The sequence below is a fragment of the Lepisosteus platostomus genome, chromosome 4 (assembly GCF_059453375.1).
Source record: "Lepisosteus platostomus isolate fLepPlt1 chromosome 4, fLepPlt1.hap1, whole genome shotgun sequence".
Taxonomy (NCBI): Eukaryota; Metazoa; Chordata; class Actinopteri; order Semionotiformes; family Lepisosteidae; genus Lepisosteus; species Lepisosteus platostomus.
Genome location: NC_142614.1, coordinates 16,742,959 through 16,767,144, shown reverse-complemented (window position 1 = coordinate 16,767,144; position 24,186 = coordinate 16,742,959). Strand labels below are relative to the sequence as shown.

General features: G+C 37.3%; 2 protein-coding genes across 3 annotated transcripts in view; one reads left to right on the top strand and one right to left on the bottom strand.

Annotated features, from left to right (window-relative positions):
• Nucleotides 1-9,672: 9,672 nt before the first annotated feature.
• Nucleotides 9,673-12,018, top strand: rxfp3 (relaxin family peptide receptor 3). Its single transcript, XM_088628773.1, has one exon. The coding sequence runs from the start codon at nucleotides 10,185-10,187 to the stop codon at nucleotides 11,463-11,465; it is 1,281 nt and encodes a 426-aa protein (XP_088484899.1). The 5' UTR covers nucleotides 9,673-10,184; the 3' UTR covers nucleotides 11,466-12,018.
• Nucleotides 12,019-16,365: 4,347 nt separating this feature from the next.
• Nucleotides 16,366-24,186, bottom strand: part of slc45a2 (solute carrier family 45 member 2) — a 31,197-nt gene continuing 23,376 nt past the window's right edge. The window contains exons 5-7 of one of the 2 annotated variants that reach the window (XM_088628771.1): nucleotides 21,525-21,648; nucleotides 19,401-19,606; nucleotides 16,366-16,630 (exon numbers count right to left, since the gene is read on the bottom strand). In XM_088628771.1, the coding sequence (XP_088484897.1) occupies nucleotides 16,406-16,630; nucleotides 19,401-19,606; nucleotides 21,525-21,648 (555 nt within the window). In that variant the 3' untranslated portion in view covers nucleotides 16,366-16,405. The remainder of the gene's footprint in view (nucleotides 16,631-19,400; nucleotides 19,607-21,524; nucleotides 21,649-24,186) is intronic. The other variant, XM_088628772.1, reaches the window with a different exon arrangement.

Below are 24,186 nucleotides of genomic sequence, written 5' to 3'. Positions count from 1 at the left end.
AGTTAATCCATCACATTTACCACTCAAATCAAATTAAACAGAAAATACACATTACAGAAACATGATAACCACTTAAAACGTTTTTTACCATTAAAATCAAAGTAAAATAAAAATGTAAGACAATAATATAGAACTAATAATTCTGCACAATTTAAATAGCTTAATTAGCATATATTATGATATTCCAAACATTAAAATGATTAGTTTTATGTTAGTTCAGAGAAGACCTTCATTAACCAAAATGATAGAGATAAAAATTTGAATTTAAAATTACCTCTGTAACACCCATTCCAATACTGTATTAATAAAACTGGAAATAGGAATTCACATCAAAATAGAAAATCTTGCAAGTCTAATTATTTAGAAATACATTTAAAATAAAAAAATACACCTACTGTAGAACATTAGAAAAACATTAGCTTATTATTAACACACCCATGCTACAAAACAAAATGTATATACAGTAGTTTTGTATAGAGGCCTTTACCATGTTAAGACAATGTTAAAAATGCTGTACCTTGAAAAAGGCATTTAAAAATTAATAACAAAAAAGTGAACTAAAAGAAAATCTTACTATGAATCACCAGACTCATTTGAGATAAAAAACGGAGATTATTACATTTTACAAAGATCTGCTTAAAGTATCAGAAGAACTATCTTAATATTATAGAGTGGTTAATTCCCATTATCTGTTAGGTATAGGTATACAAAGAAACATTGTAACTTAAGTGTCAGTATTATAAATTATAAATATTAATACCATTAGTTTCATCTTCAATACAAGAATCAGTAGTATGTACAACTGGCTTGACATTTTTAAACAGAAACAGAACATCTGTTAAATCCTTGTGGATTCAGCAAAGAGCTGTAAATTTTGGGAAGATAAATTAAAGTCTTTCTCAGATTCCTTTTGATTAACACATTTATTTTCAAGAGCTGTTCTCAAATCCTCTTCAAATTTAAAAAGTTATCGGGACATCTCATTTTTAAAGTGAACAGCATCCATAATAACTATTGCACTTCTTCCTTGGTCATTTTGTCATTTTTGAGCCATCAATTCACACAAAGATATCCATTCATTCATCCATCCATTTAGATAAATTAGGATACATAAAATATATGTTGTTTTAGTTCTTTAATACCCCTCCCTCTGTACTTAGCAGTGTTTAGTGTGGAACCACAAACCACAAGGGGGCGTAGGTGTTTTTTCATTGCATTTCTCATTCGCTTATGTACTAAATTCTGCAGCAAGTTCATGAATGAAACAAAGCACACAAAGTCTTAAGAAGTGCTGAACCATAAAACATGTCAAACTTTGCAATAAAATGGTCAACGTTATAGACAGGAAATAAAGAGAGCTTTGGACAGCCATAAATTGTCTGAATTGTACAATATTATTTTCAAATATTGCCAATTAAAATTTCCTTCATCTTCTATTAGGCCCAGAGATCTTTGTTTTGACTCTTTTTGTGATCTCACAGTGTTTTAAATTTTTGTCCGAAAATGTCTGATGATGAAGAGGATCCAGATGTGATTATTCTCCAGTGACTTCAATTGAGGGTGTGGTGCCTCAGAGTTCATTGTGTTATCAGTGAAAGCCATTTAGTCTTGTATGATGTGTATTCAGCATTTTTAAAAAACTGCAAGCTGCCTGACAAAGCACATTTCAGAGAATGTATGAGCTGTCTTCTTGTTTTCTTGGCTAGTGTGGGGGTTGTAGGCATGAGCAATTTCAAAGTAGGAGAAAATTGGGGATAATTTTTTCTGTAACTGCTTTCTCTCCATTCCGGAAAGAAAATAGACCGATTTTAACTATTTATTAGGTAATATAAACATTGTTCATAGTGCAAATAAAAAAATAAATGCTCCTTTACTTTAGTAATAGGCTTGGATTTGTCACATATGACAGAAAGTGGCCAAACGTTTTGTAATGAGAAATTAGACTGCAGGGAAAATAAGTATCTACACTATATACAGAAACATACAGCTGTTTCTTTCAAGGAACACCATTCAGGGGTTACAGTATTATTTTTTTTTAATAAAGAGTTATGAAAGAAAGTGAATATTGCAAAGGATTTGAATTCTAATTAGAATTAGATATCAGAAATCAATTTAGACAAGGGGCAGTCAATTTTGGCACATCCATTCAAGGTCATTACAGGACTTTGAAACTTCCAATTAAATACTGGGTTGTACCTTAATTATTTAATTAATCTAGGTGCTGAAGATTATGGACCAAAGACTTGCAAATAAATTAAATGGGCCAAGATTGACTATCCCTGGTGTAGACAACTCTGCTATATATTGTTATAAAATGACCAGAGCTAGTTAGTATTCACATCTCCATATTACATATACTGTAGATGTTTCTACCGCTGAGAAAAGAAGGTTATTGTGAATATCTGGCTTTTTACTTTTTGTGGTGTGTTAACAGCACAAACTCCATCTGCATGTGTAGTAGATAACTCATCATAACTCTCCCTTTCAGCACCAAAAATAACACGGAAACAAAACATGTGTAGACGTTGAATATTTTGTCTTTTATTCAAAATCTTCTCTCAGATTCTGAGTCACATCGCATCGCTCTCAGCCTAGACCGCCTGTGGGCCTTGAACTGCAGTAGCTGAATGATTTCTGTTTGTGCTCACCCCAGGAAACAACCTGGGAAAGGAAAAGGGAAACACTGCATCTGGGAAGAAGACGGAATTTAGGCCAATTCAGAGATAACCTTTCACAGAAATTATCTCTGACACCCCTGTTAGTACTTTGTTAGTTACTTTGTTATCTGAAGTGCAGCAGTATAAAATTTGTCCTAAACGAAAACCTTCTATTGGCAACGTGGGAGTACCGATTGCCACCTGCTGGTCCCTTGTATTACCGTTAGCATTTGGTTTCCGAAAGTGCAGAAGATTTCTTTATAAATTGCTTGTTACATGAATAATTTGTGACGAAATGGTGCAAATTAAAATGGTCCTATGGCCTCATTAGAATATTGCTGCCACATTAGAGTAAGCTGATGAAAGATGGGAAAGATCTCACTTTGTTTCAGATTTCAGATTTTTCATTTCCTAACAGAGCTCAACAGGGTGTTGATGAGTGTTGATGGTGTTATGTGTTCCACCCATAGAATGCCCTTAAATTAAAATGACCTTTATAGGAACTCTTAAACTCTTTGTTCTGAGAATGCACAGATGAGTCACAACATTCAGATACAAGCATTGCCTGAGTAACACACTAGAAACATATTTACCGTTTAAATAAAACATTTTTTCACTGATTTTGTGTGGCCCTCTTATTTAAATTAAAAATGATATTTCTGATACAAACAGTATGTGATCTCCATCCACCCATTTTTACTATCCACTAAGTCCAATACATAGTTATGGTGAATGAGAGACTCAACTAGCAGACTATGGGGAGACCCTGGATAGGACACCGTTACACCTCAGGACACTCACAGTCTTACTATTACATTTTATAAGTAACTTGCAACCTCCAACATTTAAAAAATAACCATGAGACATGATTTATTGACTGAAAGTACTCAATTACAGGTGAGAATGAAACAGGAACTAACAGACACTGAAGTGACAGAGATCAGGAATAGAGAAATCATGTCCTAGTTGCTGATCCCCCCTTTAAAGTACATACACTGTATGTACTATACTGTGTATATATATACTGTAAATACATTCCCAGGAACACCCCAGGTCCTAGAAATGCATAGGTTTTAGTGATGTCTTTTAACAGTCACTAAGTCTTGGAACACATGTTTACTGGAAATAAAAGCCCAATTCAGTCCCTCTGTGCCTCTGTTGAAAAGAAAAGAAGAACAAACTCTTGACCTCTTAACATAGGGAGTTGTGGGAATCTGGAGTAAATCCCTCTCCATGTTATGGAATTTTCCACTGTGGGATCCTTTAAAAAACAGTTTGATGGGAGTCTACGATCATTAAGCTACTAACAGCCAAATAAACAAGATAACCTGGATAACCTTCCATGTATTGTTATGTTTTAATATTCCACAGGTTTTAAATGCGCAAATACACATAAAGACATTAAGATGTGCAACATCTTTGTAGGCTGAAGTGAATTTAAACAGACCTGATATTGTCCTTGCACTGACCTTACACTAATGCATTTAGAGAAGAGCTGCTTTTTTCCTGATTGCTTCTCAAGAAACCTTTTGAAAAGCACCAAACGCCTCTAGGTAGATCAGTAGTTCAACAATTAAATTTTCTCATCTGAAAAAAATCACAGCACCATAATTTTTACTGAGCAAAGGAAGCAAACATTCTGAGAGGTGTCTGGTCACTGAAAGCCTTTCAGTGAAAAGCATGTGAACACTTAAAAAAGAAAAATAATTTTCTTAAGTAAATACCTTCCTGTATGCACATATTTTTGTCATTAAAACAATGAGGGAAAATATGGGGAAGCATATTTAACACTGGGAATGTTCCACTCATGTTCCTCAAGCCAATACCCTGGCTTCTTTCAAAGGGCCAAAATGCCTCCTCCCATTTGTAATCAATCTTACTTTTTCATTAAACATTTTGACAACAGCAGGAAATCACTGAAAACCACATTGAAGTACAAGTGCTGAATCCTAGTCCTGGAAAGTCACAATACTGTCAGTCTTCTAGATCATCCTGAAATCACCAATTTGTAAAGATTTGGAAGGCATGCGAGTTTTTGCTAATTATTAAATTAATTAGTTAAATCAAATCAGGAATCACCACCTGTGATGTTTGAAAGCCTACAGCAGTGATATTCACTCCTTGTCCTTGTGAGTATTTTCACCTCCAGTCATCTAAAAAAAAATCACCTACTTCAAAGGTGAATATTAAAGTGCTTAGAAAATGATGATTCAAAGGTGACCAATTAAATACGCTGTACTGGATTCTGCAGGCCCAGGGCTGTCCATCCCTGGACTGAAGCCTGAATATCAAAGACTACTTTTTGTGTTTTGGACTGTGCTAAAATCACAGTCAAAAGAAAAGAAGTACTACTGAGAGGGAGTTGGAATCAGAATTAACATCACCTCTGCAACTGTTGATTCACTGAACCACACTATACCTCTGGCACTGTATTCAGCACATTTTTTGTTAATATTCTATGCACAGTTTTAAACATGCATAGTACAGTATGTCTTGTGAAAATTAATTTAGTTTGCCCACCTTAGTAATTTAAGAGATTTGATTTTTTGGTACTGTATGTGTTATTGTTTAACAGAGTTTCAATAAGGTCCATTCAGAAATAAACCATCCTGAGTTGCATCACAGGTGTAATTGATAGTGATCGTAGTTATCTAATGAAGTGGTTCCTAACCCTGATCCTGGTGAACTTGTCTTCTGATGTTTGCTCCGTCTGAGTCTTTAATCATTGGCAAATTGATTTCTGTTTTTAATTTGGGGCATATACTGTACATAAAAATTTCCTTTCAACTGTTAAATGGTCAAACGGGATTTTTTAATTAGTATCATCGTGTGTTAACTTCTGCGCACTGACATTGTTGGTAATAGTTCTCTTGAAAAGGGCATTTTTGACACTTAGGACTGACTTAAGAAACAAATTAAATAAATGCCTAAACAAGCAAGCAGATCGATTAAGTCATCAATTAGCACCCTAGATTTAGATCTCAGGAGCAATAAAAACCAGCAGATGCAGCACTCCTCCAGGACCAGGGTTGGAATCCATTGCTCTACACTCATTAAGGAGACAGGATACCAGATCCTTGGTTCCTTGATACCAACGATGAAAACTTTTGAACGGATATATTGCCATTTACTAAGGTTTTAAAAGAATTGTATAAAAAACACTGGTCCTGATTAGGGCTACTGAAAAGGCACTTTACTTTATAAAGTAAAAAAATTGTTAACCAGAATAGTTCGGTACATGTACATTTGGTACAGTTACTGTGTCAGTGGACATTACTCTATAGACTTCTCTGTAAAACCTGGAGTGCATCTATTCTGAACTACAGTAAAATTTTCTACTTTGGCCTTACACCTGTCAGATTCCACCTAAATGATTGTTTGATTCATTCATGTGTAAAGAGAATGATACAGTACCCTTGACTAGAGTCTTATGTTAGTCAAATTAGTGAATAAATCGGTTAATCAAGAGCCTTAGGCAGACAATTCACAATTCACCCAGTATGCATATCTGCCCTGCCCCATAATGCAAACAGCACATCAGCCTTTTTACTATTTATACAAATGAATCTGAATAAGTAGTCACAAAATAAAAATAAAGTCCATAAAGATTGGGCATTAGCCTGAACATAACATCAAATTGTCATTTTTGTTCATGATTCATTGCATTTTTCTAAATTTAATACACAGCATGAAGTTCTTCTATTACATGGTTGATTACAAAAACCCAGAAGCTTCTAAATCCTAAAATGGCACACTAAAAACAAAGCAAAATACACTTGAGACTGGAAAGGAAAAGTAGGAGAATCATAGATGTTAAGAAAATATCCTTAGATGTGAATTTAAAAACTAACCTCTTGCACATGTAACTTGTACCTGTAATAAATTACTTTTGAAAAGTGGCATGCCACTGCAGTGACACTCATTGATCCAGTGAATGCCCTCTGGGGAAAATTATTAACAGTTTAAAAAAGGAGTACTCCTTTAGCTCAGCTGGTAAGTTTCCTGTTGTGTGATGCCAGAGACCCAGGTTTGCACCCAGGCAGTGAGCGACGAACAGGCAGGGCAGGAGTGGCAAGGGCGGAAAATGCCAAGAACCGTTACAATGGTGGCCCGTACAGGGATGGCCCTTTGCCGAGGACGGCAAATTAAGCAGGGGGAGAATGTAACGAATATACCCCTGTGTATAACAAAGATCTCAGCTGCCCAGGCTGCAGGAGTTCTCCATTAGCTCAGCTGGCAAGTTCCCTGTTGCGTGACGCCGAAGACCTGGGTTCGCGCCCAGGTAGTGAGGGAACTGGCAGAGCAGGAGCAGCAAGGTCTGAAACCCCAAGAACCAAGAGCTGGGATCCAATTACTATCTTTCAGGCATATTCCCAGCTCAGATCTACAGAGCACTTCATCCAAACAGTGGTAAATGTCCAACTTTCAGCTACAGTACATGACAATTAAATGTTTTTGGGTGTTCTAGAAGTCTGGTACCATATTGGGCTCACAAGTGAACCCAGATGCAAGAATCATTTTGAAATCTTTAACCCACAGTCAGGGATGGCAAGCAAAGAGCATGATGTGATGCTCAACTGTGTTGTCTTGGTAATTCACAGCCATGGAACCACCCTAACACATCTTAATACAGTTGCCTACATTTTCTGCTGTGAGCCTTGATTCATGTGAGAACATTTCTCTTGGCCACTGATCAAAATCCATCTTTGATGTCTATACTACTACAACTGGGATTGCAGATACCAGGCTGTCCTGGGTGGAACTAATTATAGTCAGTGGGTGACCAAATTTGCACGTTGTGGGTGACTTCTCATCATTTCTGTTGAGATGTGGACCCCTGCATAATACTGATCTGGGCTGCTCTTTCAGTGATGATGGTTTAAATTACTTATGAGAAAGGCAATTGTTGTCAATTTACTCATATCTTCTGTTATAAGAAAGGTCACACTTAGGGATTTAAGTTGCTTGCGTCTGCAATGTGAGGACATTTTAAAAAGGTGCCAATGCTTCAATACCATTGCACAACCACTTTGAGGTTTTTGAAATTATATTTAAGAACCTTCATAGTTAAATGTTTTAAAAACAACTTATTCTATTACCTGTAGTGAAAATCGGGTTCAGGTTTATCCAAATCACCTTTACAGTCTTTATATTGCTGGCTTTATACTAAATCAGATATTTTGTGTGTATTCTTCCATAAATAAGAACCCGAGACTTAAAAAGCTAAAGGAGGGTTGAGGAATCATGATGTTTGAGTGCACTGTAAGTGCCAGTAGTGGCTCAGTCACTAGCTGAAAACTTGCTAAAGCTGAAAAAATCATTTAAGGCTGTATTAAATGTCTCGGTTTTACAATACTACTATTACCGTTTCACAACAGTTATTTTCCATTCAGTATTATTCCATTAAGCTTTTAGTTCTGATCATTTCCAAACGTCTTTGCAACACGAAATACCCCTTTCTATAAACACGTGGCTGATGTTAATGACATTTCACAAGCATTGCCTACACCGAGTGCCATTCTGAGACATTTTTACACGATTGCAGGCATTACACATATTTATAACTCAATAATACAATGTCTCATATACCAGACAATAACACCGGTACGTGATTGTGAAAATGATGCAGTCATCCAAGAGCGTGAAGTAGAGGGCTCCGTTTTCCTTCATTGGAAAAGCTTATGCTCCTCAGCCTTTATGAAAAGTACTTTTCTTCTCTTTTCAGCGTTACAGCAGCTTGACTTGATCCTCATCTCTCCCGTCCCTCTCGTTACCTCGGACATACAAGACATCATCTGGAGCAAAACTGTACCTTTAAACTCGAGGCAAAAATTCGATTATCAAATAACATTCTAAGTAAGTATTCATCTGTTCAAAGGAAGACCTCATTCAGAGGAATGAAACACTGAAGCGGTTTCGACCCAGTCTCCCTCACGTAAATCTAGCCTGTGGGTATCGTTAATTGCCTACAATATCGACATAGTTGTCCAATCGAATAACCTAGTCTGAACTTCATCTTGCAAATAAGTAATATAAAATTCCATTAAACTCAAAAAAGAGGATTAGGGAATCGAACAGGTGACTTCAGCAATGGACTTTGCATAATAACTAGTCCATTGCTTTGTTTACCCTGCTACGCTTTCAACAGCTGTTTATGCGCTGTTAAAAGAATGCCACTACTCCATTTTTATTTTTTAATTATCATACTCTGACTCGGTGGGTGTTAGAAAAGGCATCGATCTGAGGATAGTGTCAGATTTGATCAAAATCAATACTCTTGACCAAGAACTGAATCTGAACGGCTGAAGAAAATTTCCACTTTATTACCACGTTAATTTATTATTTTGCCGCCCATGTCCAACCTTTCGTTAGTTTTTGGGGCGATTTGTATAAAGATATTGAAAGAACACACCAATTCCCAGGAAAAAGTTTGCTTTATGAAGATGGGGTGGTGCTGGGAAAAACAAAAATTGTGAACACTATTAATGTGTAAAAAACATCAAAACGTTTGATGTAACGCTATGACAACCATTGGTGAAAATAATTAACAGAAATGCCCACCTCATTGCAAGGCTTTCACCACCTATGCTACTATTAATAACAATAATAATTTATGTGCAAAATGTAATCCTGTTATAATACTTTATAAAGCCACACATTTGGTAAAGCTTCCTTATTATCTTCTATTAACGTCTTTTAACCAGTTTCAACACCCAGCAATTAATGAAAAGGTGAGAAACGTGATTTTATTTACATTGTCTAAACAATGCATATGACTGTTTAATTTCAAGACAACTCACCCTGCACCGGGAGCGCTTACCTGTGCGTTCGTGTTACAGGAAAGTGTCAACAAATCAGACTCTAGAAACCCACTTAATGCACTTCAGCACCACGGAGAGCTCATGGAAACTGGCATCCCACGCGTAATGGCACGCTTTGCCCAATCCCTGCATAGTAACTGACATAAAAGGCGTAGCGCTCAACACTTTCAAACAGATGATTTCACATGAACTCCTTATGGCCGACGTGTAGCTGAATGCGGAACTGCGCTAAACATCTTATAAAGAAACAAACTGTACAACTGAATCTCATTTCAATCAGCATCCTTTGCTAAGTGCGATGTAATGAATTGTTTCTTTTGAAAGAAGACGTCGATCAGCTAACAAAAAAAAAACAGCACTTCAAAACGAATGCTTTTTTACTCTTTTGCGTTACAAAGGTGACATACTGACGAGATGGATTTCTAATTGAGGAATTTTTCATTTAAAAAGGTGCGCACCAATATAGAACGTAAAATTTACAGAATTGCATCTAAACTTTTCCAGTGCAGAACAGCTTCGCATGTTTTATAGCACAACACTTTGAATTAATTTTGTTAACAATGGAACGATCTCTGACTGGACAGGAAGCGAGAATTGGACATAACAGTAACAGGATCACAAGGCTATTGAAGGCTTGCAAAAACGTATGAAAGTAAAAACGATTCCTGCGTAACGGAACCCCAGGGAGACTCCACTGAAACATGGGATGGATGTCCTTTTTAACGACAGTGATGCGGCTTTAGGATCAGAGATGCAAGCGGCGCTTGAAGGAGAGATATTTGGAATGCTCCCGGTTGCTGCGTACAACACGAGTTTCATGTTTAACAGGACAAATCGTTCTTGGGCGGATCTGTTTAATATCTTGGATCTGGATAAGGCTGACTTTGTGGGTGACGGATCCGCTGTTCTGAGAATCATTATTTCTATAGTTTACTCTGTCGTATGCGCCCTTGGACTCATTGGAAATATTCTGGTCTTGTACCTCATGAAATCTAAACAGGGATGGAAAAAATCCTCCATCAACCTGTTTGTGACCAGCCTGGCGGTGACAGACTTCCAGTTCGTTTTGACTTTACCGTTCTGGGCTGTGGAAAACGCTTTGGATTTCACCTGGCTGTTTGGTAAAGCCATGTGCAAGATTGTATCTTACGTGACTGCGATGAACATGTACGCCAGCGTTTTCTTTTTGACTGCTATGAGTGTAGCCAGGTACTGGTCCGTCGCCTCTGCTCTGAAAAGCAAAAGACGCCCGCCCTGCTGCTCCGCTAAGTGGATGAGTGTATTGATCTGGATCGCAGCCATCCTTGCCGGTTTGCCCCATGCGGTTTTTTCTACAACATCCACTGTGTCCAATGAAGAGCTGTGTTTGGTGAAGTTTCCGGACAAGAGGGGTGATGCTCAGTTTTGGTTAGGGCTTTATCACGCACAGAAAGTACTATTAGGCTTTGTGATCCCGTTGGCTATCATCACGGTCTGCTATTTGCTCCTGTTGCGCTTCATTACCAACAAGAACGTCAACACATCCAGCACCAAAAGACGGTCCAAAGTAACAAAGTCTGTAACTATCGTCGTCCTATCTTTTTTTCTTTGCTGGCTGCCAAACCAGGCATTAACGGCTTGGGGGATTCTAATAAAACTCAACGTAGTTCATTTCAGTTACGAGTACTACACAACTCAGGCTTACATCTTCCCGGTTTCGGTCTGCTTAGCTCACTCCAACAGCTGTCTGAATCCCATTCTGTACTGTTTAATGAGAAGAGAGTTTAGAAAAGCTTTAAAAAACCTGTTCTGGAAGATCACTTCTCCGTCAGTCACCAACATGCGACCATTCACGGCCACCACCAAACCCGAGCAGGACGAGCAGGGTAATGCTTTGGTTCCCCTAACCCCTGCGGAACCCGCACTGATATTTTATCCTCCCGGAGCTGTAATGTATAACGGAAGGTACGACCTCCTTCCTAATAACACCACGGAGCAGAGGTACTAGATCTGATTCGCCATGGAGCAGTGTACTGTATCTGAGATCAACATACCCTCGATCCCAGACTTTGTTGTTTGGTTACAATGGTTATTTTCTATTTCCTTTCCGAAATTTTAAATACCGTGCATATTTAAAAAACGGTCTGGTTGCCCAGTTCATTTTTTTGTACTTTCTTTGACATAGTCAGACATGTGCAGATTAAACAAATATTCTTAAAGAAACGACGGAAATATCCATGTAACGGATACTTTGTATGGTCTTTGGCGGATTTTCTATTCTGATCTTAATTTCGCCACAAATTATATATATAAGCTTTAATAAGTGTAGTATTGTAGCAATAATTTGTGCACTTCTGATTACAGCATTGCTTATACAGTACATGTAAGAAAGTTCTGTACCACTTCTGTGACTCTCACAGGAACAATTGTGTGCTTTTATTATTTAGTCGTATTTCAAGTATAACGTGCTGTAAGCATTTTGTGTAATGCCAGTTGTAAACAGTGCTACTGAAATTATTGTTTAAAACTATTGAAATAAAGCGTTCTATTGTATGGTTTTATTTTTGATGCCGATGGCTTTTTTCTTCACATTCATTGCAATTACTTTTTAAAGATAATTTAACAGAAAAAAATATACATATCTAATTATAGATTCGTAACAGTAAGATTCAATTTTCAAGCCAAGATTATGTATCACAGGAAAAAAGCATTGAACTCTACTGTACTGTTACGCCAAGAAAACATTTTTGTAGTATATCCTTTTCAAAATTAAGGAGTAAAACAGTTGTCAAAAAGCAAAAACTAAACATTTATCCAGAATGATCAAAATACAAAGAGAAGTAAGACAATATCTTTGATTTCAGTTTTTGAGTTCAAAAAAGTTTTGCGGACAGTTATGAACAGTGAGACCATCAACACGGAAACGTAGAACTGATTAGATTCAAAAACGTTCTGTTCGTTATTTGACATACGTAAAGGAGTTTCCTTTGTATCTGTGTTTTGCCCGTCAATCAATAAATCGTGTTATGAAATCGTATTAGGATTGGGGTAAATTTGATATTGCGTACTGTTTGTATACGTCCGATATATAAAAAGACAAGTAGAATGACAAGACAAAGTCTAGAAATGTGTGCAAAATCTACATGTTCTGAAGGTCAATGAACTGCAACGCAATTTTGTGTCAAAAAACAAGAATTACACACGAGGCTGGAGTGGACTGATACATTTTGTTACAGAAAGTTGTAAAGTTTCATTTCGTATTTATACATCTAACTTCACTTGTTTATATTGTAGGTAATATTCAAAGCAATTAAATTTTGCATTATTTAAGCATACTACGAATTTGCAAAACTCTAAAATTAATTCTTGTCTTATAAGTCTAAAAAATTGGCCTTATCGGTGCCCATTAAGAGAAACATTTTATACAATTATGCCATACACTGCACTACAGCTGTGAAGTCGAATTCCGCTATTGGTTTTACACGCACATGCTGTATTGACAAAGACATAAAAAGATGCCCATTCCTTAATTTGCAGGAAAGAGATGCTTACAAACCGTAGCCCCATTGCGCTCTGTGAAGCACATAGTAACGGGATACACATGGCGGAGGTGACAGGCCCTGAATCCCCAGCAAAATGAGCTGGATTACTCTTGCATACGTTTCGTTCTCCTTGGTTAGAACACCAATGAAACTGACGGAAGCAGGCAGAAGCAAAGAGTTTTTCATACCTTGTTACCAATTCCTTTTCATACTATCCACCTGCTTTAATCACACCCCGAGCCACAGAGCAATAGGCAATGTTAACGTTAAGAGGCAATGCTAAGCATTTTAATTTTCAATTTTGAATTCATTTATTTTTAATTTACGTATTGTCTTATTTTCTTCGTCAAGTCTCACGTTTACACGAAGCGCATAAAGGTGCCATTAGTTTATTTTAAACAGCTAATCCGGTCCTGTAAAGAGCTGTTCAGTTACATCAAAAACAGATTATCATTAAACTTTTTGACACAATGTCCACAATGGTAACAAAGCGAAATCCTCTTAAAATGTAACCAGTTATCCTTAACTGGAACACATAACTGGACATACTGTACATTGAAATGTTTTGCCCACTACCGTAGCTATAACACTGTTAACAGGTATTCTGGTTCAGAAAGATTATCTGCTTATTATTTGAACTTCACAAAAGGCAATTACCTTATTAATTAGAAAGCAAATGTAGTCTGTGGGATTACCCAGCCCGTTAATTGATCAGAATCTGAAGATGGAACACGGGGATCACTGTGATAGGTTCACAATATACGGTATTAAAGCTTTCTATGTGTTTCAGCACAAGATCTGGGAGCCAGGAAAATAACTCAAGTAAAAACGTTTTTCTGTGATCACAGGACCATGTACACATCTCCACAGTTCTCGACGTCTCATTACAGAACAGCCAGGAGAGAAACTAAACGCAGCACGGAGGCTAGCGAAATTAAAACACTTGGACTAACAGCGCGTGTAATACTGCTTGGCCACCAGAGGTCCTTTAATTTCAAAATAAACTGGAGGCATTTTACTAGTTTCTTAGCAAACCTCTTTTCAGAGTTCGAGAATAATAGAAGTATTCATGGAGTCTCCATGTGTTTTAAACGTCAAGAGAGAACAGCTGTCATTTGCCACCACTGATGAAGACAGCCATCGAGCATCTGGAGTTGTGTGCCAGAAAGAGAAAACATATTCTTTGGCTCCATGGTGTTAGCAGCCGTACAAACAGCACAAACAATGAAACCCGAAACCACTTATTTGTGCTCTGATTATGCTGGTTTGTGCTGTTAAAAGTAGCATCTGAAGTGCTGTTGTTCCAGGGATATACGGTATTGCATTCTTTTCTTGGGGAGTCACGTGACTCTTTTCACCTTTGTGAGGGGAGGCTGAGTGATGTCACATCCTGGGTGAGACAATGCTGTTGTACACTTGAGTAAAGTACTCTATTCAGAATGCTCTATTAAAATTCCCACCTCTATAAATGGGTACAAATATAAGTTGCTTTACGTTAAAAGCATGACCCAAAAGATGAACCGTAATATGAACAAGAAACCATACTCCTTCTAAGATGAATTGTTCCTCACTCCTCTACAGAATGTGACAACCTCCCTGCTGCAATCCTTTTTTAGGAACTTAGATCATGCTTGATAAATTATTACAACTACCTTAATGAATGATACGTTATTGTTTACAAAACTGAGAATTATGCTACTAAGTAAACACTTACAGTAGTTAAAAACACCTGCTTCATGATATTATAACATGCGAAGGTGAATATCTGTATTACAAGATGTGTCACTCTCTACAAATGACACTAAGACGACATCCTGACTATAGCAAGTCAATCATTTTACTTGCTAACTCTGGTTTTTGTGCACTATTATAAAAGGTGATAAGTGTGTGACTGATATTTTCACTATAGCTGTAGTTTAATGGAAATCGTTGATATTAAGGGCTGAGCTGTTTTCCCAAAGGTCTTGCAGAGAAGAAGAAGCTTGCATTTAAAAAGCACACAATCCGAGTCAAAGCGGGATCAATCTAACTCATATACTGTAGTTCGTTATCTGTTCTAGTGTAAAATAAGGACAGCCCTGTACTTAAAGGACTAGAAGACACACTAGGGAAGCTGAGATTCTGACCCTTCTCACTTCAGACGAGAGATCTCTATAACAGAAGGAGAGGAAGCTGCAGCTTAGCAGTGTGTTGTCTATTACTACCAGTGGAATCTGAGTTCCCGAGCTGATAACACAGGGTTCAGCAACAGCAAAAGTAAAACCTTACGGTATGTAAAGCAAAGATATTCTCTAACATGGAGTTCGGGGAAGACACCTGCAATTTGTTAAACTTAAATTGGGGGGAAAAAAATCAATAGGATTATTTAAATTGTTGTGGGAAAAATGTATGAGATTTTAAAAAGATTAAAGCATGGTTTCTTAGTGACTTCTCCTACAGTATGTGGATATTCTCTCTGAAGTGCAGAATCTTCTTCTTCTTCTTTGCATTTTCCCACTTATGTTGGGTTTGCTTGTGTGCACCGATTTTTCCACTTTTTCCAGCCAACCCAGCCAGCTTGTAAATGGTCGTCCACGGGGCCAGCGGCCTTCCACATTCAATTCGAGGTGGAATTTTCACCACAGTTTTCTTTCTACACTTCGATTCTTTGATCAGGTTCTGTTTCTGTTGCAGAATGGAACCATCATCTCACTCGATGCCCGATAGACACCTTGCTCATTTTACTTTTCTCCTAGGTACTGTAGAAACGCTGCCTTTAGTGAGGTAAGTCAATGATATTCCCATTTGGGGTATAGAAGCGAGAAAATAATTTGATTTAAAAATGTAAAATGTCAAAATGCCTGAGTGAAGAGGTTGGATGTTTCCCAAGTGTCTCAGTCACTAAAGGCTTCTGCTCGGAATCCATTTTGACCTGAAAATGCACAGTTCAAAAATTCAGATGAGATGTGTGTTATGCTATTGAAACACTGTGTCAAAGCTTTCCCTAAGTTGTTTGAAAATGGCCAAAGGTTTTTGTTTTTACTTTAAGGACAACAAAGCCTTCATTAGCTCACCATACACATCCAGATTGCGCTACTGTTTGAGTAAAGTATAGTCCTTTTCAGTAATGCCTGAGCTCTGGTGCTGTGAGATTACACAATGAAAATAGATTCTTGTCTTTTCTTTTTGATATCCTTATTACTTTTCTATCCCAGAGAAACATGCCTACCAACAGGTGGGTGGATAATAAAAAAACATGCCTGCATTACAATTTTATTCATCATCTATTTGATCTATTTTTGTTGTTTTAAAACTAATGACTGTAAAAATATACCAGACTCACAGTTCTTTGCACTCATGATAATACAAAAGCAATTGAGAAGGTGATTCCTAAAGACTAGCTTTTATTATTGATTTATTTTAGTCACTATTCCACATATCTCACAAAGATAGCAACAAAGAAACAGCCAATTAGGGAAACAGCGGAGGCCGATAAAACAACAACGACAACACTGCCAGCTAGATAGACCAGAGCGCCCAGCCCAGCCCCCACAATGATCTGTGCCAGCTGGACCATGCAAGTGAGTGCAGCACAGTCCACTCCTGTGCCCCGATAGTCTGCCTCCGCAGCTCCTTCCGCTTTCCTCTGGACCTGAGGGCAGAGACACATGCAAATAGTCATGATCAGGTCACTGAGTCTTGCTTTCAGGAAGGACACACCATGGGAAAACAAAACTTCATTACACTCAATCCAAATGACTTAATTCCTTGGTAATGTAGTGTATATTCCAGCCTAAGTCAACTGCGGGGGTTGCATTGTTACTGTATGTGGGAAATTTAATGCTACACAAGGGGTTACATTAAAAACTCTATTGGTACTTTCTTCTGTTAAGGCATTAAGTCATTTGGATAACAGGATTACAACAATGCTTTCTAGCTTTTCCCAACAGGCAACATCTCTGTGAATTTCCCTAATCAAGAGACAAGGGTTCAGGACCTTTAAAAAAGAAATCTTTTTAGTCTAGTCTATGACTTTTCATTCAAAGGATCGTTATATTGGTGTTGGAGTAACATTACAGTATCCAGATTTGCCTAGTAATCAATGGTGCCACATGGGAAAAAGATGCTTCTAACAGAAAGCAAGTTGTACACCAAAGTGAAAACAAAACAATTGTTCCCAGCTAGCTGGAAAACAAAACAGAAGGCTCAAAGAAACTCAAACAAAAAATAACATTTAGGTCAATATAATGTTTAATGAAACATCACCAGAAAATTCAGACCTCAGATTCCCAAGTGAACCTATAGCTCAGATTAACAGATTCATTTTATGCCACCACCTTCAACAAAGACAACTATCTTTTAGCTATTTCTCTTCTTCCTTGCTATATATCTTCCATTTCCGTGACACCAGAAAAAAGTTTCAGACTTTCAACACTTTCTGAATCAAATTGAAAAGCCTAAAAAATCACCCTAATAAAAGTTCAGATGTTTGTAAAGTACATTTGAAACAAATGGAGGCTAAAATATTGTTCAGAAACAACTATCATACAGTAGTTCACTCACCCAGAAAATTACATGTAAGCTTTTTGTATCTGGATGGAAAATAGAACCCAGTATAGTTTAATTAAGCAAGGCTCAGCTTTAAGCACATAATGGGGAGAATGGAGAGTTCTCCACAATATTCCTGTGGGATGCCCTAAATTTAAGGATTAAAAAAGATGAAGAACCAACAGCTGAGAACCATGAAGATTTGGATCATCTAGAAACCCCATGGCCACATGACATCGAGAGACCCAGAGCAGGGGAAAGAGCTTGTGAAACAAAAAACAAAGGAGATTCACTGCATGGCAGCCAGATCTTCTCCTTCTGCTTCTTCAATTTTTCTTGCTGTTTGAAATCTTGACAGAGTACAGTAGTAAGAGAGCCAAAAACTTTATGCACTCCTCCACTTCCCCTAGAGGTCTTGCGCAGTTCATGTTTTATAGATGCATGTAGACTAGAGTAGAACGTCACGCAATGTTCAATGTCTTAGGCTTTGTTATCTTGTTAGATAATTAAATTTAAGTCACTGAGATATTAGACAAAATGGCAAAACAGGGACACTGTGATCCTTGAAGACTGTAATTTGCTTCCAGCATTTTAGAAGACAACTATTAACCTCTAGACAAAGCAACTTGGCATTCTTAAATTCAGTTTGGACTTATTATGAGAACTAGCCAGTCTTTTAGTTTAAAACAATGTAGTCAATCCACTCCACTGATACTCCGATACAAATTACAAATGATTATTTCCAGTAAAATCCAAGTAATAGCATTAATATTATCTTTAAGAAGTGAGCTTTTATATGTAAAATGAGACATATCTAGCTGCTCACACCACAGGCCTTTATAAAGCATTAATAATTCTATCAGAATTAAGCCAGCATCAGGCTTTGAGAATTTCTGTCTTATCATATTTTAAAAAGGCATATCTGTGTAGTTAGGCAAACATTTAATATTTTACACTACTATTTCACGGGTTTGATTCACATGCTGGTCTGTCACTTGTAAAAATGAAAACCAATTCTAACTGCATTATAACACGAGTCCTGCTATTTCTCCTGTTAATCTAAATGAGAAAATATTAACAGCATGAGCCATATATTTTGCTTATGGGATTAGATAAACTTTCATTTTCCCAGTGTTGTTTATGGATGCCAAAAAAAGAGCACAGAGCTCATCGGCAAAGTGCTTTGCTTTTTGACGTGTTTAAACTTCCTGCCCCGTGTGGTGAAACGTGAGACCTGCAGTGAGCTCACTCATTCAGGGTACCTACCCCCTGCTGCTAAGTGAAGGCGGACAGAGTAGGAGGAGGGATAACAGGACACAGCAGAGAAAAATAAGCGCATTACACCTGCTGCTGGACTCATTTGTGCCCGAGGAGCCCCTGCACAATTCTATCACATTCGGCTCAGCAATTTTAGCTCTTAAAACTCCCTGGAGAGGCATTCAAAGCCAGTAAACAAAAAGATTTAGGGAGAGAGGATGTTTTGTTAAGTGTATGAGAAGTGTATGAGAGTGGAATACCTTCTTTATAGCAGCAATGTTCTGAAATGGAATTTCATAATTGCCCAGAAAGTTATAAATGGAGTTCATGGTAAGTAATGATTATGGACAGGACTAAACAAAGATTCATTATGGTACAATTCACTTGGAGACCCTTTAACCTTTAATTGGTATCTTACACCTGCCAATTACCCATCAAGTAGGTAGGGAACTGGTTGTTGAATAAAATCACCAATGGACTGGATTGAAATGGCTGCAGTCCTAGTCTAAGACAGCTGTTAATGCAACTCTTTAGGTACTAACTGAACATTAGCCTCTGTAATGTAATCGCTAAAAGACTGCTTTTTAGTTATTCACAAATAAACCTTTTCCATTTACCTCTTCCTCCCGATGATACTTTGAAATGAGATTAAAGGGTATAGTGTAGAGTGTGCTGGACATCGCCCCAAAGACTGAGCACAAGATGAGAGTGGACTGCACATTAGGGAACAGTCCAATCAAGCTGGTACCAAGCCCAAAGATGAAATATCCAGTAAAGTACAGTCCTTTCAGTCCTATGTAGGGCAAGAGGAACTGCTGAACATCTGAAAATATAAAAAACAAAACAAATCAAAACTGAAGAACTGAAATGTGGATATCAAGCTACCTGGTGGAAAAGATTCCATGTCCACAGTGAACAGGAGCAATAGGTAAATCCCAGAGCCAGCTTGAGAGTCAAGGACACAGAGAAGAATGGAACTGCAAGCCGTCTTCACAGTTCAGTCTTGAGCAGGATCAGAATATGATCAAGGTCTGGGATAGGTGAGTCATTCCATTGCTGAGGAGTGGAAGTAGGAAAATGCAGAAGGGAACTGAAAGTCTTGTGGGAGAGGATAGGAGAGGAATAAGGGAGACATAAGGCACTGAAGACAGACAGGAGTAAGGAGGTTGAGGCAACAGCATGTGAAACATGAATTTGAAAAAACCTATTGCAACCTGTCGCTTAATTAGAGCCCTTGGAGGGCACACAAAAACAAGTCAAATTTTAATTAAATTGCAAATTTAACACTAGTTTAGTTGAACAGGTGTCCCAATAAAGAGCATTTTAATACAGCTAAGATAATAAAAGTGATTAAAAAAAACCCTGCACTTCCACATATCACCTACAAAAGATCCTGCAGTGAGAAACATAACAAATGAGTCTGAAAACATGAGTAGATGTATTTCAAAGTACATTCTGTTATAGTTTTGCTCAGATATAGGAAAAAACATAACTACTGTACTGTATGCAAGCACATGTACACATAAAAAAGTAACCATCAATGCAGGTGCGCAATCGTACAATTGTGTATCTTTCCTCCCAGAGACCGGCCTGATCACTGCATTAAAGTGAGGGTATTAGTTCAGCAGACATGCCCTGGTGCAGTGCACACTATTGGATCTCGCTGGGCAAGGACGAGGATGAGGTCAGCAGTGTTCAATCACACTCACAGGTACAGAGGGACTGAGCTGAAGAGAGCTGCTATATGGAAAATGAATGCTGTTGTATACTTTTTAGAATGAATTATTTTTGTTGTCAGTATAAAAAAATTCACAAAATTAAATATTATTTTGGTCAACCAAATGATACAAAATTACTTTACATACAAGTTTCTTGTACAAAAACAAAGTCTTGTTATCTAATGGTAAAATATTTATTCTTGTCTGATCATCTTGCATTTATTTAAACATTTATGCTGAGTCTTTTAATTAACCATTAAAAGAAGTCAACTGCTAGAAGGATTCTTGATTGAAATCAAGTAGAAAAGCTTGTAGTTGCTCTAGATTTCCAATCCTGCATTAAGCAATACTTGTTTTTACACAGTTCCAGAACTGATTATATCGTTTGTCAATAACATTTGCTTTTAGGGGTAGTAGGCATGTATTACTTCAAACATTGTTCTTATATTAGACAAACAGTGGAGCATTGATGTGGCCTCTGTACAGCCTATAATGTAACAAGAACATAAGAACTTAAGAGAGGTTACCAACAAGAGAAACCATCTACTTGGTTGGCAGTACCTAATTCATCCAACTATCTCATCCAGCCCCTGACTGGAAGCAACATTCAAATTATTTTTCCTACATACAGTACTGTGGATATATACTGTACTTATTTTGTTTACACACTATGCTATTAAAGCTCACTTTGTTAAAGGGAGACTGGTCAATACCACAAATGTTTTTACTATCAATATTCCCTGGCCAGGAATTTGACTCATGCTCAAACACGTTTTCCTGTCCCTAAGAGAGTCTTTTTATTTGACAGGAGCATAACTGAATGTACTGTACGTATACCAAAACAAAAACCTCACAAAACACTGATAGTACGGCAGCCATGGAAAAATAAAATGAACTCATGTCACTTCATTTATACTCACGAGCAAAACAAGCTAAGAATTACAACTGACAAAAGAATAATAGAGATTACATTAAGCAGGAGACAGAAGCATACAGTGGCATTCAAATTCATTTTTCACTTACATGAAAACAAGGCAGAAGAGACGGCATTAATACACAGGCCCCAGCAACCGATCTCTACCCCTCTCTCGTAGGCGGCATAAGCTGTAGAGTTGTGCTCAGCATAGGGGTCCCCCTTGTACACGATCTACATTTGCAAGCCAAGGCAACAGAACAGACAACAGAGTGACTTGCAATATGTAGTGCAGGAAATACCTTGGAAACACTTCCAATGGTAAGTTATTATTTATTAAGTTACTGTACAATTATTAGGTTTTACCTAGAACTGGCATACAAAACTGTCATATGTCACTGGTTTCTGTTTTTTAATTTGGCCTTTTGTATTTTACAGCAATAGTGTAGCTAGTTAGTCAATAAGTGATGAAAACGTAACTAAATTGTAACTAAACACTACTCTTGTGTTCAAATAAGTACCTTGATCATTGGATCTGAGTGTATGTCTTTACATTATTTTGAAGATCCCTTGTATTACTTTGATGTAACATTATAATCTTAACAACACAAGTTAGACATTGATAAATTCATCATTTATAGGTACATGGGCACAGTCAGATATAAATTACAAACTACAGTAGAGTTTAGAATAATTGATGCACATTATAGAGAATGCTTTAAGAAAAAACATCAACATTCAATCACCAAAGCATGAAATTGCAAACTACAAGCCTGAACAGCAACATACAGCAGGAAACAGCTCAAACATTTGTCAGACCACTAAAGCAGAAGAAACAAGCTGCAGCACTGAAAAATATAAATAAAAAAAACTGTCCACACCCAACCTGTAACATGGGATGACAGTGTTACAATTAAATAACAGTCAACTATTACTTGTGTAACAGTGAATTGTGGTATAGAGGTTGCACAGCATACAGTATAACCGAATAAGCAAGTAAATACTGTAATAATAACTTTATAACAATAACCCTAAACCTGCCTACAGTATATACAATTTCAGATATGAGTAATCACATAAATAACAAACAAACAGAAAGCATAAAGGAAAATGATACCTGAATCAAAACTGCCCAAACACCTTCCCCTGCTTTATGTAAGCGAAGACAGCAATCCTACGCAATTACTATATGTTCAAAGAGTTGGTTTAATTCAGGTACAGTAAGTGCTCAGCTTTCATTGTGCCTGGAGTCTATGTATGTTAACATCAAAGGTTCCTTCAGTCACATTATTACATTCCTTTAATCCCACATTGTTGCTGCACCATTTAATACTGTAAATACTTTACCAAGTACCAACACAACAGAAATAAAATCACGGCAATTCTCAAGGCCAAGCACCCCCCCCCCCTTAAATTTCCCTGGGTTAAATTGTTTTGGTTGTTTGTGTGCATTTACACATAGAGTTAGAACCTTATTAGAGGTTCATCCTCCATTTGTCTTTGATTCCTCACTCCTGATCACATCCACTACTGTATGTTTTTCTAATACGAAATTGGAACTTTCCAGTCCCTATGCTGTTTCTCTCTTCAATGGATCCATCCCAGACGACGCTGCTACAGTATGTTTACCATTGGAGGCAAATGAAAAAGACACATTTTATATCCAGCCACAGACAGCTACAAGTATCTATTTGCAAACAGAAGAGTTATATTTAGGCAACTGCATCAGTCAAAAATAAGTGAAGTTTTAAATACAGTCTGTGTGTGACAAATCCTGGTCTCACTGTCCCTGCCGGAATTCGATCTCAGTCACGTGCTCCCGCCGAATTTTACACTGCCTAGATTTCAGACACTTCTTTAACTCGCTCAGAGCACTGTCACATGTATGTCATAAAGATAAAAAAGGTACAGTATATTATGAGAACCCATCTTCCCTCCATATCAAACCAAGGTTTGGACAGGCATGTAAAACTTGGGGGTGGCATTACAAAGTGGGTGGAAAGAAGAGGAACAGCTGAATGTCTTTCTCTCTGTGATCTTGAGAAAGAAATGGAAGGATGAAATAAGAGAAAGCATTAACATGCATGGTCATATGCCACACTGTCTGTATAAATGCATGAATTATACAAAGGACACCTGCCTGCACGTTTTACTGCAGTGTTTTGTACATTCCTTGAAAAACCTTCCCACCAGGGTTTTGATGATAATACAATCTGACAAATTCTAATTTCGCCAGCAACACTGAAGCTGTACTTAGTTTGCATGGATTGTCCTGTCCTTAGGATGTGCCAATAAACTTTTTATTCCAGTTGCTTTTTTTACATATGACCAGCTACTTTACATCTGTAAAAACTGCATCTGTTAAGCTGTCTGCATTTCCTACTAAAATGCTAAGCATTAAAACTTTCTCTGTGAATTTTTAATTTTCTGCACGTGTCCAGAAGCTCTTCAGATTTTATGAGACAAACTTTAGATAATTTAATTTTTTAGAAACTCACTAGCAAGACTGGGATTGAATGATCTTCCTGTTAATCAAAGGGTTGTCATATCAATTCAATTCAACTTTATTGTCATTAAACTTACACAGGTGCATAGTATAATGAAAAGTGTTTCTCATTAGTTACCCAGGTACAGTATATAAAAAGGACAGAAGATAAGACAATAGATAGTAACAGATTAGCAATAACAGTAACATGTAATAACATAACATAAATAACATGTAATCAAGTTATCAAAACCGTGCAAAATTCCGCAAACAGAGAAAATATAACA